This window comes from Mustela nigripes, chromosome 4, assembly GCF_022355385.1.
Source record: "Mustela nigripes isolate SB6536 chromosome 4, MUSNIG.SB6536, whole genome shotgun sequence".
In the NCBI taxonomy this organism is placed as follows: Eukaryota; Metazoa; Chordata; class Mammalia; order Carnivora; family Mustelidae; genus Mustela; species Mustela nigripes.
This window is the reverse complement of record NC_081560.1, coordinates 129066836-129083318: the sequence shown is the minus strand read 5'-3', so window position 1 is coordinate 129083318 and position 16483 is coordinate 129066836. Positions and strand designations below refer to the sequence as shown.

Genomic DNA, 16483 nt, shown 5'->3' with positions numbered 1-16483 from the left:
TCTATTGAATTACTGATCTATAACATCAAAAATGTGGAGTGAAAAACAGGACCTGTAAGCGGAAAGGAAAAAAAAATACAACAACAACAGAGCCTGCTGATAATTTTAAAAAAGACACTACCAGTTAGGTGATTCATATAATTTGCATTAAGAAAAACATCTTCAGCCTTTTTACTAGATCCTTCTTTTTGCCTGCCCCGATAGTTGGGGATGCATATTTTACAACCCAATGCATTGTTGCTGAACACACATTCAGCTCCCAGGAGCACAAAACACAATTAGACTATTATGGAGAATATTCACAAGAAACAGAATGGAACAGATTATTTCACTTAAGACACACAGAATTCAATTATTTTCTGTATTTATAACCCATGTACACCCGATTTTGGAATAATTTGGTGAGGAGACAGAGCACTACAGCAGTGTTTTTATCTGAATTCAGGAATCTGATATACACTGTGGGATTAACCCAAAGCGAAAGGATTTAATGGCCCAGCAGGCAGTCTCTATTTAGAAGATCCTCCGTCTGAGATCCCCCAGCCATGTTGGCTGGGACCCCTTCCCTTCCCTTTGCATCCCTTTACTGGTGCTTTTTAAATTTTGCTTTTTTTTTTTTTTTAAGATTTATTTATTTGACAGAGAGAAATCACAAGTAGACAGAGAGGCAGCCAAAGAGAGAGAGGGAAGCAGGCTCCCTGCTGAGCAGAGAGCCCGATGCGGGACTCGATCCCAGGACCCTGAGATCATGACCTGAGCCGAAGGCAGCGGCTTAATCCACTGAGCCACCCAGGCGCCCCTTTAATTTTGCTTTTTAAAAGAACCTGCCCTTGCACATCTAAAGGTGTGTGTGGAAGACACTGCCGACCACCACCACCACCACTGCTACGAGAGGAGGACAGAGAGGAGGTGTCAGGCGGGGGGGCATGTTTCAAATTGGGGGGGGTAAGAATAGGAAATAGGAGAGGATTTTTTTTAATGGAGGGAAAGTGAGAGTATCTGAAACAAATTCACGGTCGTGCACATTCATCAGACCAGTTTCCTAGAGGCTGCCTCACAAGGGGGGCAGAACCTGAGAAGCAGCAGGCTTGGACTTTCTTGGGCATACCAAGATGGAATACCTGGAAGGCAGAGTTGGTTTCTTGACACCATCATCCCCCCCCCCACCCCCGTCTCATCCCATTTGGTTGTGGCTGATGGGAGAGACGCCCTCCACCCTTAAGGTCCTTAAAGACCTAAATGGTACAGAACAGAACAGGGACCTGACTGGAAGCCCCAAACATGGGCCAAAAACTCTGCGCCTTAACAGAAAAGTCTAGGACAGAAGGGAAGTCAGGAAGTTTCACTCTATTCGAATGGATAGTTTTTTAGTTACCATTTTTCAAACAATAGTTAGTAGTCCAACGGCTCAAGCAATACATTACTTATTAATGAGCTATTAACAGTCTAGCACCATGACAGACTTCCTTGAGACAATAAAGTTACGATTTGGCCCCTGACCAGGGCAGGATCAATAGCAAGCATCTGCTAAAGGCCTAGGAGAAGCCAGGCCATGGTTTGGTGCTCTGTGCCCATATAGATTTCATTTGATATTCACAGCCCTGCAAGAGGAACCCATTTTACAGATAAAGCAACTGAGATCCCAAAGAGATTAAGTAAGTAGACCAAGAAGACATCCAGCTACGAACTGGCAAAGTAAGGATGCATATTTGGTTTTCTCAAGCTTCTAGACTAAGAGTTTCTATTCCGACCAGAAAGACAAAATGCACACGTGAAAGTATTAATCAGCCCTGGCCTTCAGATTCAAGTCAAGCCTGATCTGCGAAACCCCCTGAAGTCTGGCCTCGGTCTACCTTATTTTCCACTAAATCCTGGCCCTTTTGCCCAGTGCAGACCATATCCAATATTGCTACGCCCTTCCTTCCTATCTGTGTCCTTCCTATGGCTTCTTCGGTCATGGGTTTGCCCCTCTGCCCAAGTGATTCCTCAAAAAAGCTCCATCCAAGAGAGCCCTAGTTATTTCCAAGGGTCTGCTCCCAAGCTTCGCGTTTCCAGAATACCTTCAGCGTGACTACAGGCCATGCTCCCACTCACACAAGCTTCTTTCTGCAGCTCGAGTCCTGCACCCGCAGGCCTGACTGTGCGGGACAGCACCCTGCTGTCCTAGTACAGACGCCCCTTCCGTCCCTGCAGACCTCTGGAACTCTGGCCAGAGAGAAGGGTGAGGGCTTTGTCTACCTGACTTTCCCCTTCTCATTTCTTTGCTTCTCCTTCAGGCCAATAGGTTCCTTTTGCTTTCACAGAAAATGGGCCAAATGCAAGAATGGTTTCAAAACTGAATCGTCCAAAGCTTTGCTCTAGAGAGTGCAAGGTGACAGCCGGGTTTGGGGGAGAGGCTGGGGGGAAACATCCAGACTGAAGATATGTTTTGTTTGGCCCACAGCGTCTTTTGAAACTTGGACCAAAGTGCCAACTACACTCACACAAAAATCTAGATTTCTAACACGTCTCGAAAAATGGAAAGACCTGGCACTATGAAATGACATTTCTGCCCAGCAATGATCAGCAGGATGTGAGTAGCAACATTCGAGTGAGTCACACGCCCCCAGGTCCCTCAAGCATCATATTTTCTTCCAGACCTGGCTCATTCTACTTGGTCTCACCTGCCGGGCCCTGTGGGCATTTACACATGTGTGTCTGCTCTGGGTCCCTTTCTCCCCTACACAGTGGAAGACATCATAGAGGAGGTGGCGTTTGAGTAAGGCCTTGAAAGAGGGATCCAGCTGTTGCGAGGTTTTACTTCACAAAGAAATGCCTCGGTGAGTTCTAGAACCTTTAGCTCATACTGCCTGGGTTGCCTTCTCTTATCAGCAGGATGGTGCAATGTTTTTGCCATCAGTGTTTTGGAATCAAGACAGCTCAAGTTCCCATTCAGTCTCTGTCATTTACCTGGTGAAGGAACTTAGAAACCTCGACAAGTTGCCTAACTTCTCAGATTGCCCTCCTGCAAAATGGGGACGACACTAGAACCTACCTCATAGTATTACTGTTGTAAGGAGTAAATAAAGGGTCACGCGAATGAACCCTAAGCATCTAGTTTTACTACTGCCTTTATTAATATCATTTTAGTCCAGGGCCAGATAGTAAGTACGTTTGGCTCTGTGTGTCACACAGTCTCTGTCACACTACTCAACTCTGCTGCTACAGTGTGAAAGCTGCCAGAGACCATTTGTCAACAACTGGGTGTGGCTATGTGCCAATAAAACTTTATTTACAAAACAGGCAGCTGGCCAGAGTTGACCAGTGGGCTTTAGTTTACCAACCTCATGTTTTCAATATTCCCACAGCCAGCCAATGTAAATCAGCTCTGAGGATGCTGTCTAGGTGTCTCAGTGACATCGAGAACAATAGGTACCCCCAGTGGGCAGAAGTGGGCACCTCTAACCTGTTTACTGGACTCACTGAGATGAGGCTTAGCCCAGAAATCATTTTATAGGGATAGTGCTCCTACCTCCACATCTTGGAAAGAAATCTCTTCCCAACCCTCATCAGAATCTCGCTGGACCTGAGTTCAAATGTTGTTTCTTTCAAACAAGATCAGGCACTCCTGTCAGAGGTCCTGAATTTTTACTCCATCACACTGAGCGCACCACACAACAACCCATGACTTGTGACAGGTGGATGAAGTATGCACTCCCCACCTGACAGGCAGTTCCATGAAGACAGGATCTGCCTGATTTCCCCACCTCTGTCTCTCCAGGCTGGCCTGCACACAGAAGGTGCTCGAGGGGGGCTGAGAATGAGTCCCCTCTTCTGTGAATGAGAGGCATCACGTGCCTGCCTTGGGGGAGTGCGGGATTTAAGGAGCCCTTTTAAACATTTTATTCCTCAAGTGCACAGTATTTTGACTGAGTCAACTGCCAATGGGACTGCACATTCCTAGAGAGCATTCAAGCACCACATGCTGACCAAATAAATAAAGGACGGAAGAAATAATATTCATGAAGACTCAATTACAGGATAAGTCAGTCTATACTCAAAGTTCCACTATTAGTCCCTCAATATAAAGTGATAGGGAGACATGAAGGTCACCAATCCTGGCAGAATGGAGGAAAACCTGCATTTTAATCCTGGCTCTGAGTCTTAACTATATGTGACCTTGGGCAAGCTACTTAACCTCCTTTGGTCTCAGCTGCCCCATCTCTGAAGTATGAAAATGTCACAATACAACCAACCTAAGAGAATTTCTTTGAGAATTAAATGAGCATTTAATTTATGTATTAATATATTTGCAATGCCTGACACATAATGGCTACTCTATAAACAGAAAATGTTGTAACTTCATAGGAAACACTGCGGGTAAAACTCTGGCCAATGGTTTGGGCAGAGAGAAAGCCAGAGGCATTTTCTCTGGGTTGTGCATACATAGAGAAGAGAAAACTTTAGAAAAACGAAGTGTGAAAGTGGTTCTAAGACCAAAATGTATGGGGATGGTTTTCTACCATTTTGGATCAATCAACCAAGTTGCTTTTTCCTTCTTACTGTGAAAGAATGGGTGAGCTCTATGGGGACAGAAATTTTTATCTGTGCGTTAGTCATTGTGTTTGCTCTTAATATCCCCCCTGGAGAGAAATGACACATAGTAGGCATGCAATAAACATTTCAGAATGAAAGAAACCATCTGTGAATATCAGGGAGTGGAAGAAACGCCAATTTCGTTTGTCACCAAGAATGGCATCTCAACAAAGCTTTTCTTAAGCCATTATAAATAATACCATCAAAGGGCCTTCCTAGCTTCAGCAAAGAATATGGAAATGAAGGTAAGGTCCACAGGGGACTGTGAACACCAAACCTGGTTTCTTTGTGACCACGGACCCCTGGGTGAGTATCTTGGCACTAACGTCCACACTCTAAATAGTGATTCCATACCAGTCATGTCCCACAGAGGCACCATCTACTGCTCTAAGACAAGGCGCTGGGATGATCTACCCTGAACACACCCATGGAAAACATTTGCCCACTTTTCTCAGAGTAGAACCTTGAGAGTAGCCCTTCTTCCTCAAAGCAGCAGACCATCGTGCTTGAGAGCACTGGCTGCTAGGCCCAAGATTTTTCTGGCCTTTCTCTGTCCACTAAATAAAAGGGGCTGGACTTGTTCTCTCAAATGTCCTATAAGTCTATTCCAATGCCCATAGCAAATTAGACATGAGCCTTTTTCTTCGCTAACCATGGGCAGTCTTCCTGATCCTCTTGATCAACAAAGCCAAGGGATGTCCAGCCAGTCACGGCTGAAGCCCAACATGTCCGTGCTGTTGGCTCCACCAACATCCAGCCAGGAGGAGGTCTCTGAGAGTCTGAGAATGTTCTGGGCGACCTTCTCTGCCTCTGAACCCTTCGCCCCATGTCAAGAGGCCCTCATTCCACAACGCAAATTTCCAACCAGAATGTTGCCAAAGTTGGGTAGTCACAGAAGAAAAACAACTAAACCTGAGCCTGTCGTGGAGGAAAGTCAGAGAACAAGGCAATGAGTAAGAACATTTTTATTCTCTGGTATAATATCTGGGTAGTTTGGTTTTTTCCACTGGTACCCTGAGCTGAGCTCAACCCAGAGGATGGCAAGCAAAGCTTGGACTAAAGGGAAAACAAGTATACTCTCACAGTGCTTTCCAATCCCATGGTCCACAGGGGGCTTGGGGCAGGCCCAGCGACAGGTTAACTGGTGATAACTTGGCCAGTTATCTCTGTAGTATGCAAGGCTTCCCTTGTAGGCATCAGAACAAATAAAAAGCCCCACATGCATATACATATAGACACACACATTCTAATATGTATGTATTTATACGTATTTTAAAAACATATTCCTCCCTTCAGAAAAATACACAAAATTAGCAAGTTTAAATTATTTGCACTTAGTTCTTTGTCTCCAGTTATACTGTGTTCTTTTGTGCTGGTAAAACAACATGGGCTTTAATTAGCAAATATCTGTAAATAATTTACTTGCTTTTCAAATAAGACAGAACAATGGGGTCAATTTTCACATACATTTACCCAGCATGCATCCTGGGTCTTAAGCCAGACTCTCCCATTGTTCAATAACTATATCAAGCTGTCCAACTCTTGCTGCCTTCTCGGTGGAGGTAGGGGAGGTTAGGGGGCCAGAAGCCCAGGTTCTGGTAGCAACATCCCATTTTGCAAGACCCCAGAAGGCAAGCATATAGCATTGTCCATCCCCGGTTAAAAAAAAGTCTTAACGATTTCTGACTCTGGAACCCTTCTGCCAGGAATGTGTACGTGTGCCAAAGGCAAAGGGCATTTAACGCTCTGCCACCCCACTGCCCCCGACCCCCGACAGTGTAAGCCCCAAAACACAAGGCACTATGTCTGAGGTCTATGAATCACTGAGCCCTGTCTAGGCTCTCCAGGGTTAAGCCGGGCCCTTCACAAAAGTGCAAAGAAAGATGTTAAATCAAATGAGAATGACTGCTCTAGGACTGGAGGCACTATTATTTTGAATAAGATTGAAAAGGCCAGAAAAAGCAATTCAAAAACATTTCAATTATGTATTTCCCAGAACTACATCTTTGAGCAACTAATGCAAATGTTACCACCACAATAAAACTTCTTCCCACATAAAAGCATATAAAACAGGTTGAACAGCATATACTTTATATATCATATGCATATTTTTGACTATTAATAAAAAATTCAAAATCTATGTATGCCTTACTCTCCTAAGCAATACAGTAATTATGATTAAGGGACAGGCAGCAGGAAAAGAGCCAATTTATCTTACTCGTGCTCAGGAATACTATTGTGTAACTAAGCAACTAAAGACAAAATATGGTCTAATTAATTCACTCCTATGCTTATTTAAAAGACACAATTAGAACATTTTTATTTTCCAGCCTGCACAGTAGCTCAACATGCTTGAGGGTGTGGAAAGCAAAGCCTATTATTCTCAAAGACAAGAGTTTAATGTTTAGTGCCACTGATCAGGCTTGGAAGTCAGCTCTGGGGAGGAGGGGGTATGTTCGGAGTCACGAGAAAGGAAAGGTATGGTAAGCGGGGAAGAGGGTTCTGGGGCCACTGGACTGCCTAGTAACATGTGGCCTCTCCCCGCTCTTTTCCTCGCTGTGGCACAGGGGTGGAGAAAGGGCCATGAACTTGATGGTCATGCGTGCAAGGACACGCGCCCCTGTGCGTCTATTTATACAGCCACAGAGATGCTTCAGAAAATTCACGTAATTAAAGCACACATTCTCGTCTGTGTGATAAATGTCAAATACCCATCTTTGACGCTGCTAACAGTGCATTTGATTTTAAAAGCGGAATTAATTTACGCAAGTGTGTGCTGGAGATTGATGCTATTAGCATGATTCGAAAGCACCCTTTCTGTAATAATCATCATCTGCATGTTTAAAATGTGTTGCCGATCCGGACGTTCACTGTCCAGGACGTGAGTCGTGTTTTCGGAAGGCTAAGGCCCGGGTTCTAATCTCCAGCAAGCTGGCGCAGACCACAGCATGGCTGGAAAAAGCCATCTGTGCCTCTGTGAGGCCACAGGAGTGGAGTTTTCAAGAAATGCAGGAAATCCGTGACCGCATTTCTGAGAGGCGAATGAATCTTTAAGCCAACAGCCGATAAGTTTGTTTTAAATTTCTTTAAAAGCCAAACCAACGGGTAATCACTAGCTACAATATTATTCTGAGTGGAAGATGGCAAATATCCAGCTACCCTGGCTATAAAAAATGACAAGCAAATGCATTTGATCCGAGCAATTATATTCTGGATATTGGTTAAAACGAGACTTTGATAAATGGGCTTGAGTCGTGTATCACTAGCATCCACCACGAACAATGGCATGCTTTATTAATAATTAATAACGAAGTATTTACATGTATGGACTCATGTACTTCGTAAAAATAACATTTCCTTAGTATGTGCCTGACACTCTAAATGTCACGGGAGGATTTAATTGCTTATAATTTTGACTCACTATCAAACACTGGCCTAGTTAAGACCACCAGTCTGGAAAGCACGCCAGCTCACGGGAGCTGCCAACCGTACTCAGGTGAGGAGTGACCGGTCCCTTGGCATCCAGTGTGTGGTCAGATTGCCACCGCATAGCCCCAACTTTTTAATGGGCTGAGGGCTGAAGATGGGAAAAGTACTCACACATGAAGGTGCTGGCTCTAGCCTCACCATCAGTCCCAAATAGGGACCGTTCTCTTTGGTGAGTACTCCGAAAGAAAATCTACACTTTTAGACATCTTTTGTGCAAAAACGATGGTGGATTTTAGACGAGAAAGAACACATGTGACGGGGGTGTGCTGCAGCTGGCCCACAAGGGAATGACCCATCATGGGTCCCCTGACAGGAAGAAACCAGGCTGACCTTTAAGAAAGCAGGCTGTGGGAAAGAACGTTTTAGATGGCTGAGGTCATGTAGTCATTCAATAAATACTTAGTGACTGGCACTGAATACTGTAGGGGGGACCCAGAGGTGAAGAAGTCACAACCTGTAGTTCCTGAGAACACCGCTAGGGTGGGAAACGGCGGATGTGGACAGGGGGAGTGAGAGAAAAAGGAACAGGATGCAGATAACCCTCATAGACCGTGCATGTGCAAAGTACAAGAGAGGATAAGCCAAGCACAGCCCAGTAAGAGCCCTGAAGGCAGGGATTCCCGCCTACCTTGTCCAGTGCTGTATCCCCAGGGCCTAGAACAGGCTCTGTCACAAAGTAGGTGCTCTACAAATATGCTCTGAGTGATTAAGACTTCGAAGATAAAGATAATAATTTCTAGTTTCCAGAAAGATCAGGAAAGGCTATAAATAGTGGCTTTAATTAATCTACACTTCAACTAAGGAGCACAGATTAAGTGACAGCTTTTCTGTGACCACTGTCTGTCCATGGGAGTAAACAGCAAACTCTTTGAGGATTGAGGCCATTCTCCTTCATATCTGTATCCTGTTGTCCAGCACACAGTAGGTCTTCAATCAATGTCTCTGAGCTGAATAAATTCTTTTTACAAAATCATGCAGATCACGAGTCTTCCTTTGAACACACATTGCATTTATTGTCAGCACAATCCACTAACGTGTTATATAACGTCTTATGTTGTTTTTACATTTTTAAAAACGTGTTGATCTCATCTCTCAATGAAGATTGATAAGCTTCTTGAGAAACAGGGTCACACCATGAACTGTTTTTCATCTATCTCTGTACCTAGCCGAGCTCCAAGTACATGGTTAGCACTCAACAAGTAGTTTTTGATGAACTCAAGAGAGATGACACCAACATTTGCTAGAGTTAGGATCTGAACCTACAAAATCTAATTCAGTACACACTCTACTGATTCTTAAATTTTAATATCATTAGAATCAACGCTGAAACAGAGATTTCTTTGCACAGATATTTTTGACATATGACTGTTAAATTATTTCTTGATTTTACTGGGTCTTGCTCCAACCCAAGTAAGAAAGAGAAAAAAGCATATAATCCTGCTCCCTATTTCAAATCAACTCCATAGGCCAGGGGTCAGCAAACATTTTTGTAAAGGACCAAACAGTAAATTATTTCCCAATTTCCACTGTGCGGGGTCATATGGTAGCCGTCAAGGCTACTCAACTCGGCTACTGTAACTTGAAAGCAGTTATAAACAATATGTAAACAAACAAGTCTGACTATGTTCCAATAAAACTTTACAAAAACAGACAGTGGTCCAAATTCAGCCCTCGGGCCATAGTTCACTGATGCTTATCACAGTCCTCTGAATTCTCACCAGACAGTTCTTTAGTTCTCACCCTAATTGGGAAGGGCCAGCCAGTCAGAGAAAAGTTACTCTTTTTCCTAGTTGAAGGTCATGACTAAAACTACTAAGAACTGCAGATACTGCATCCCTTGTTTGCTGAGCTCTCCTGTATAAAGTGCTTATGCCAGCTGGCAGGCCCTTTCCATTACTGTTTCTAATTCTCTTGACAAAGTAGAGATCATTAGATCCATTTTACAAATGGAGAAACTGAGACTCAGAAAAGCTAAAGAAATGGTCCAAGGCCAGTGAGGTCACTTGAAGAGGTCTTGGAAATTTTTAAAAAGTCAGCTCATGGATACAGACCAGAGACAGAGCAGCTATCCACAGCTAGAACAGGGTCAGTCCAGCACCTCCTAGATTTCAAGACATGTCTGACTAATTTGAGATGTGATACAAGCAGGCAATCTTTTAAACAAATCCTACCGATTCAGAGGACAGCACAGTTTCATACTGAAATATGAATCCTTAAGGAACTTATTTTGATGACATGGCAAAACATATCCTATGGATGAAAGCCAACCTGATTTGGGGAGACCTGTATTGGGTATTTGTCTTAGCAAACTAACCTAGATGCTATCCTCTCACAGAGAAAATCTTTCTTTAGGAAAAGGGGTGGTGCGGGCACCACTGGGTGGCTCAGTGGGTTAAGCCTCTGCCTTCGATCCTAGGGTCCTGGGATAGAGACCCACGTGGGGCTTGCTGCTCAGTGGAGAGTCTGCTTCTCCCTCTCCCTCTGCCCCTCCTCCTGGCTGTGCTCTGTCTTGCAAATAAGTAAGTAAAATCTTAATTAAAAAAAAAAAAAAAGAAAGAAAGTAGTGGTAGTGGTCTCAAACTTCAACGAGAACAGCAGTACAAATATTAATGATAATAACAATGAGTCAGCCACTACTGGAGAATATACTATGTGCCAATCTCAGTTGTAAGCACTTTACATGTATTGACTCATTTAATCCTTAAGGCAATCCTAGGGAGTAGGTACTGTATCTCCATTTCATAGATGAGAAAAGTGAGGCAATGTTTAAAATGTAGGCTCCTGGACCCAATTCCAGAGATTCCAATCAAGTTAGTTTCAACGGGGGTTCTGGAATATGAATTTCTGACCATTTTTAACCAGATAGTAACCACTTACAGAAATCCTGACTGCTAGCTAGAATCTGCTTGACCTTGACTTCCTGACATCCTTAGCTTACTCATCCACACTCACAGTTGCAGGGGACCAGGAAAGCTTCCTGTAGAATCCAGCCCACAGTCAGGCTGCAATCCAAGCTTGCACATCTACCTCTTTTAAAAGGGTATATTGCCAATAGATGAAGCGCTTGGCAGTTTGAAAATGAATGTAATCAGAAGTTACCCAGTAACAGAACCAATTACCCTCCTACTTTGCCATTTTCCTTCTCTGAAGAGGTAGTGGCTGAATGTGGCAATTGTGGGTAATTACTAAAGACACTTAACTCCTGTATATGGCTCTACTATTCACTTTCATGGTAATTTAAGACAGTGTCATGATTAGGCCTGAGAACCTCCACACAGGCATATTAGTCTCTCTGCTTATTGTTCATAAATTATAATATCTATAATAAAAGCCGCTGCAGTCATCACTCTTTTCTATTTATTTAAGGACTGTACCATTTTTAAAGTACTTTTGCCCATATAATGCCTCTTGATATTCACAACAATCCACAGTCTGCCTCATTATTGTCCCCATTTTGCTGCTGAAGAAACTGAGGCTCAGAGGGTTTATGCTGGTTCAAGGTCGAATAAATACTAAGTTGCGGAATCAAGATGTGACTCTGGACTGCTTTTTCTCCACACCAGTTGCCAGCACAGGAAGGACGTGAAGGCAGTAGTAAGTCATTATCAGAGTTATTATAAATAATAATAAATTATTAATGATTATTAATAATGGTATTAAAACACAACTGCTCTCGTTAGATACCATGAGCTCAAATCAGCTGAACTTTATAGAATAAGAATGGTTCTGCTACCTAAAATCCAGTGACCTTTGGCAAAATGGATTGACTAGTCATGACTCTAAAATGAACAAGGACTTGCCCATATTAGCGCAAACTTCTAGAATATAATATGTTGCATTAAAACTCTGGTGTCAAGGGTAGGATTCAGTGGTGGTGGTGGTGCGGGGGGAACAAACAATCCTAAAGCTTAGGAAGGCCTACGTTCTAGCTTGGTGACCTTTGACAAACCGCATAACTTCTCTAAGCCTATATCCATTGTAAAATGCCATACAAAGTCCTGCCTTATCCAGCCTCATACAATTATTGCAAGGATCAATAAAATATTCCCCAAAAAGGCCCTCTGCAGATGATAGCAAACCACACAGGGACGCTATTTCTAATCTCGCACAATGATAATTTTCCTGCTTTTAGAACTGACGTCTTTACATTTCAAGAAATCATAAATAGACAGAATGGTTCTCTTAAACCAAAAAAGCATACTGAGTCCTGGCTGTCCTTTCGAAATGGATGCTGATGTCAGCTCAATCAAGAAATTATTAACCTCCATTTGGTTACTTAAAATAAACTGTACTGGCTGATTAAATGTGCTGAACATTTTCTCCAAGTAACAGTGCACATCACCAAGAAACCTTTCTCTTTCAGTTACACTTTGCAAATGGCAAATGCATCATTCAAAACTATTTAAAATCAATAACAAAAATCATTTCACTGTATATAAACAAGTTAATGGAGTTAAGTGAAAACAAAGCAAATTTCTTAATGAGAGGACCCTGTTGCCCCCTCTAGGTGCCTGCAGTAAATGCTGGTTTCCCTAGGCTCTCCTCCGGAGGAGACTGCTGCTGCCATTCAGCTAATGAATGACTAACTTAGGCCAGGGGGGAAATGACATCACCAGGGTGGAAAACCGATCTGGATTGGGAAACTTTCTACCTGCTTTACATTTGTCATAATTATTTTGCACAATGCAGCCTGCATTTGCATAATTTTGAGGCGTGTCATTATCTCAATTGAAAATTGTTTTAATATGGCTGAATAATTCACAATGACATCAGCCAAAGTCCTAATGAAATATACAAGTATAATCATACAGCTAATTACCAGCCGTGTTAGCATTAAGAAACAAATCATGCATAATATTAGACGATGTATATGCAGCTGAGGATTATAAATAGAGCCATCTCCCTCCGCAAACCCCCTAGAGTTTACTTTTAAATGGCAAGATTAATTTCCTTAGGTATGGCTCATATAGCAATGACGAAATGTACAGATCATTACAACGGCTCGCTTTCATTTTCCCTTAATGAACAATTTTTAAAAATCGTTTATTTAAAAATACTGTGTATCTATGCATTATCAGCAGTTCTAACAGATGTAACCTTGGGCTAAAATGGTTTTCACTCTTAAATCAGAATTCACTATTTAATTACACCGACAGAAATTAAAACTGGACCAAGTGGGGTCAACTCGGGGTCTTTAAAAATATTTCAATTTCAATTAAAAAAAAAAAAAGAAAGAAGGAGAGTGACCACAAAATATCTCATAAAACACTGAATAATTTCCTTCTGGGTTTAGGCAGAAGTCTATTAGGCACCAGCTCTTTTCTGGATATTTAATCCTTCCCTTTTCCAGATCACAGGCCATGTTGAAGTAATAAATTTGAAAAGCAAATAATAAGAAATCAGGAGGGGGAGGGGAGGAAGACAGCTGCGCAGGAAAGTTGGGTCGGGGGAGGGGACAGAGCTAGACCTTGGGAGGGGGAAAGAGCTCAACCTGTTGGTAGGGTGCAGGATTTTTCACAGTATTTCCAAACAACACCTTTGTAAAATTGCAGGCAGACGTCGGGAAGTATGAACGTTTAAAACCCAAAGCGGGCGGGAGAGGGCGGGGGAGGGGGGGGAACGTTCGGGGAGGAGGGCGGGGCTTATTTCCGAAGAGGCAGATCTGAGGGCGAAGGTTTTGACGAACTCCAGTAATTAACCGGCATAGACCACTGATGGGTAATTCGATCCTGGGAGAGGGAGTGAACTGGCGATGCCAAAAGTACAATCAACTCCATCAGACCAAGGAATTCTGGAAGGACTGGCAGGCAGCTCCACGTTCCGGGATGAGTTAAACGGAGGAACCATTCATTTAACAAAAAGATCCTTACATCTACCTCGAAAGCTCGAGGGCCTGGCACAGAGCTACCTGCCCTCAAAAGTCTCAGTCTGATCACCCAGCTCTCGCTCGGGCAACACAAAGCCTTGCCAGGCGGCTGCGCGCCCTCCCTCCCCACCGCACCGAGGGCACAGCCTCCCCAAAATAGTTCCCCCGGTGGGTATCACGGCGCTGAGGTCGGTCAGCTGACAAGGGGAGCCCGCAGAACTGCGGTCACACATGAAATGACAGAGCTGAAGGGAGGCGGCCGCCCCGGCGCCCGGTGACAGCAGCTCACCTCGGGCGTCCTCCCGGGAGCGCGGCTAGCGCCCCCTCGGCCGTCCAGAAACGTGCCGGCGAAGCTCGGTCCCTCCCCACCCTCCCCGGGAGCGCCGTCTAGGCACGGAGGCCGCCGGACCCGCGAGGCCAGTGGGCGAGCACACACCCCTCTGCCTTCCCCGCAGCCCCGGTCCCGGTCCCACACATTCCCAAAGATTGCGCTGGAAGACGTCCACTTTGCGTGGAGTAATTGAAAACTAGAACATCAAATGGCTTGTCCGAGGGGGAGGGGGTGGGGGCGAGAGATAGTTGTTAATGCTTAACGTGTTTGTGCCGGTTACACGACCGCTTTGAAATCCGCCCGGGCAGATCTGCAAGTTATTTGAATGTATTATTCCAGTACCTGTCATTTATCACTTTATTCAACACGTCTTTGCCAACTCAATAGCTTTTGATCTCACTCTGCCTCCATTTCGTAATTTCCGCCCTCTTAAACATATCAAATACTTACTTAAAAAAAAAAAAAGTGAACAATATCGAAACCCACCGAAAGAAATCCACCCAGCCCCGACTGAGCCAGACGCGAAGGTAAAATTTTCAAAAGGCAAAAAATATAAAAAGCATGTGATGTTCAAGCGGCAGTAGCAAGAGAGCGAACGATCTCTCTCTCTCTCTCTCTCACACACACACATCCTTGAACAAAACCCTTCTCGAACAAGTTATTTGATCTTGACTAAAATCAGCAGTTGGATCCTCTTTGTAAAGCTGACAGCCAAACTCTGACAATGGCAAAATACTCGAGCCCCAGCTAGTGGCGCTACCCCTTTAAAAAAGGAGTCGATCCTGCTCGCCTGCAGAAGTGAATACAGTATTTTCAAGCTTGCCCTGTAATAAGCATTACTGGGGGGTGGGGGGGGTAATAAAGAAAGAAGAGAGGGAGATATAAGTTTACCACCTCGCCATGGTCGCTATTTCTGCCCTGGGGAGTGTCTTCTGGGAGGAAATAAAGTTTAGAGCTGGATAAAAGTTGCCGGCTGGTCCTCTCTTCCCACAACAGCTGGAGCTCCGCTATGCAAATCGGATCCTTTGGCGTACATCTTACAAAGAAAAAGTCGCCAAGGGACAAAATTCTTGGTTTGCCTTCAAGGTGGAATTGAAAAGCCTTGTAGAAAATGTAAGGTCCGTGCAAGCCACACGGTGAGCCGACCCACTGCAGGGGGAAAAAAAGCACCAAATAAATAACGTAGCCATCAGAGCACAAACATCTATTCCCAGACACATTTACACACAGACATCCACACTCTTAATACAGAGGAGCCAACAGATATAAGCTGGGTGGAAAAATAATAGAGCCCACAAATTTTCTGCCTCCCCTAAAAAAAACAAAAACAAAAACAAAAACAAAACAACAACAACAACAAAAAACTCCGGGCACCCCCACCGCCACCTCTCCCTACTTCTCCATCCGAGGCGGTAAAATTACATTATGTATGTATGATCAGTGCAGGGATTTTTTTAAACAATAAAAATGATTTGGGGGGATGCAGAGGGTAAAAGTTTGGTGAAAAGTTTGTGGGGGGTGTGGGTAGGTGCAGAGGTGTGGGTGAGTTGGGGGGCTGGGGGGTGCCGGGGGGTGCCGGGATCGGAGGAGCGGAGGAGAGCGAAATACCTGGAGTGAGTTGGGCTCCATCTCGACGTTCTGAATTGATTGAACTCAACATTCTCTCCAAACTTGTTGGCTTGAATGGATTGCATCAGGTCCTGGCAGGGAAAAACATTCTCTGCCTTCAGCTGGCGTAATGTCTCAATATAAAACTGAGCTCTTGCCTCCCCTTCGGCACCAAAATGATTGAAAATATGTCCTAATATTTCTCTGACGACTCAATTTTCAGCTCCTGTCAAAACTGTGTAGGTTTCCTTCCAAATGTGGGATGATCAAATTCATAATCGGAAGAAAGGTTCCGTCCGATCTCGGCGGGAAGCGAATGGATCAAGACAAAAAACATATAGAAAGGTTTGTAAAAATAAAATCCACCCTAAAACTGTGTGAAGATGAGACCTCCCTCCTCCCAATCTCCCTTGTCTGGGGGTGTCGTCTAATGAGATTTTTGGAGGAGACGAGAGCTAGCAAGCTCCGCTGTGCATCTGACAGGACCTGCTTGTATATGTCTAATATAAAGAACATTTCCTGCAGAGATTCCGGGGCGCTGCTCCTCTTTCTAATGCTCCTTAGCAGATTTGCTGTTATTAGACATGTAGATTTGTTTGATAGTTAAATTACGC

At 44.0% G+C, this 16483-nt stretch overlaps 1 protein-coding gene across 1 annotated transcript in view; it reads right to left on the bottom strand.

Moving 5' to 3' along the window:
- Positions 1–16009, bottom strand: part of ARID5B (AT-rich interaction domain 5B) — a 174606-nt gene extending 158597 nt beyond the window's left edge. Inside the window, exons 1-2 of the mRNA XM_059397486.1 lie at positions 15870–16009; positions 15156–15410 (exon numbers count right to left, since the gene is read on the bottom strand). Coding sequence (XP_059253469.1) covers positions 15156–15410; positions 15870–15890 — 276 coding nt within the window. The 5' untranslated portion in view covers positions 15891–16009. The remainder of the gene's footprint in view (positions 1–15155; positions 15411–15869) is intronic.
- Positions 16010–16483: the final 474 nt, after the last annotated feature.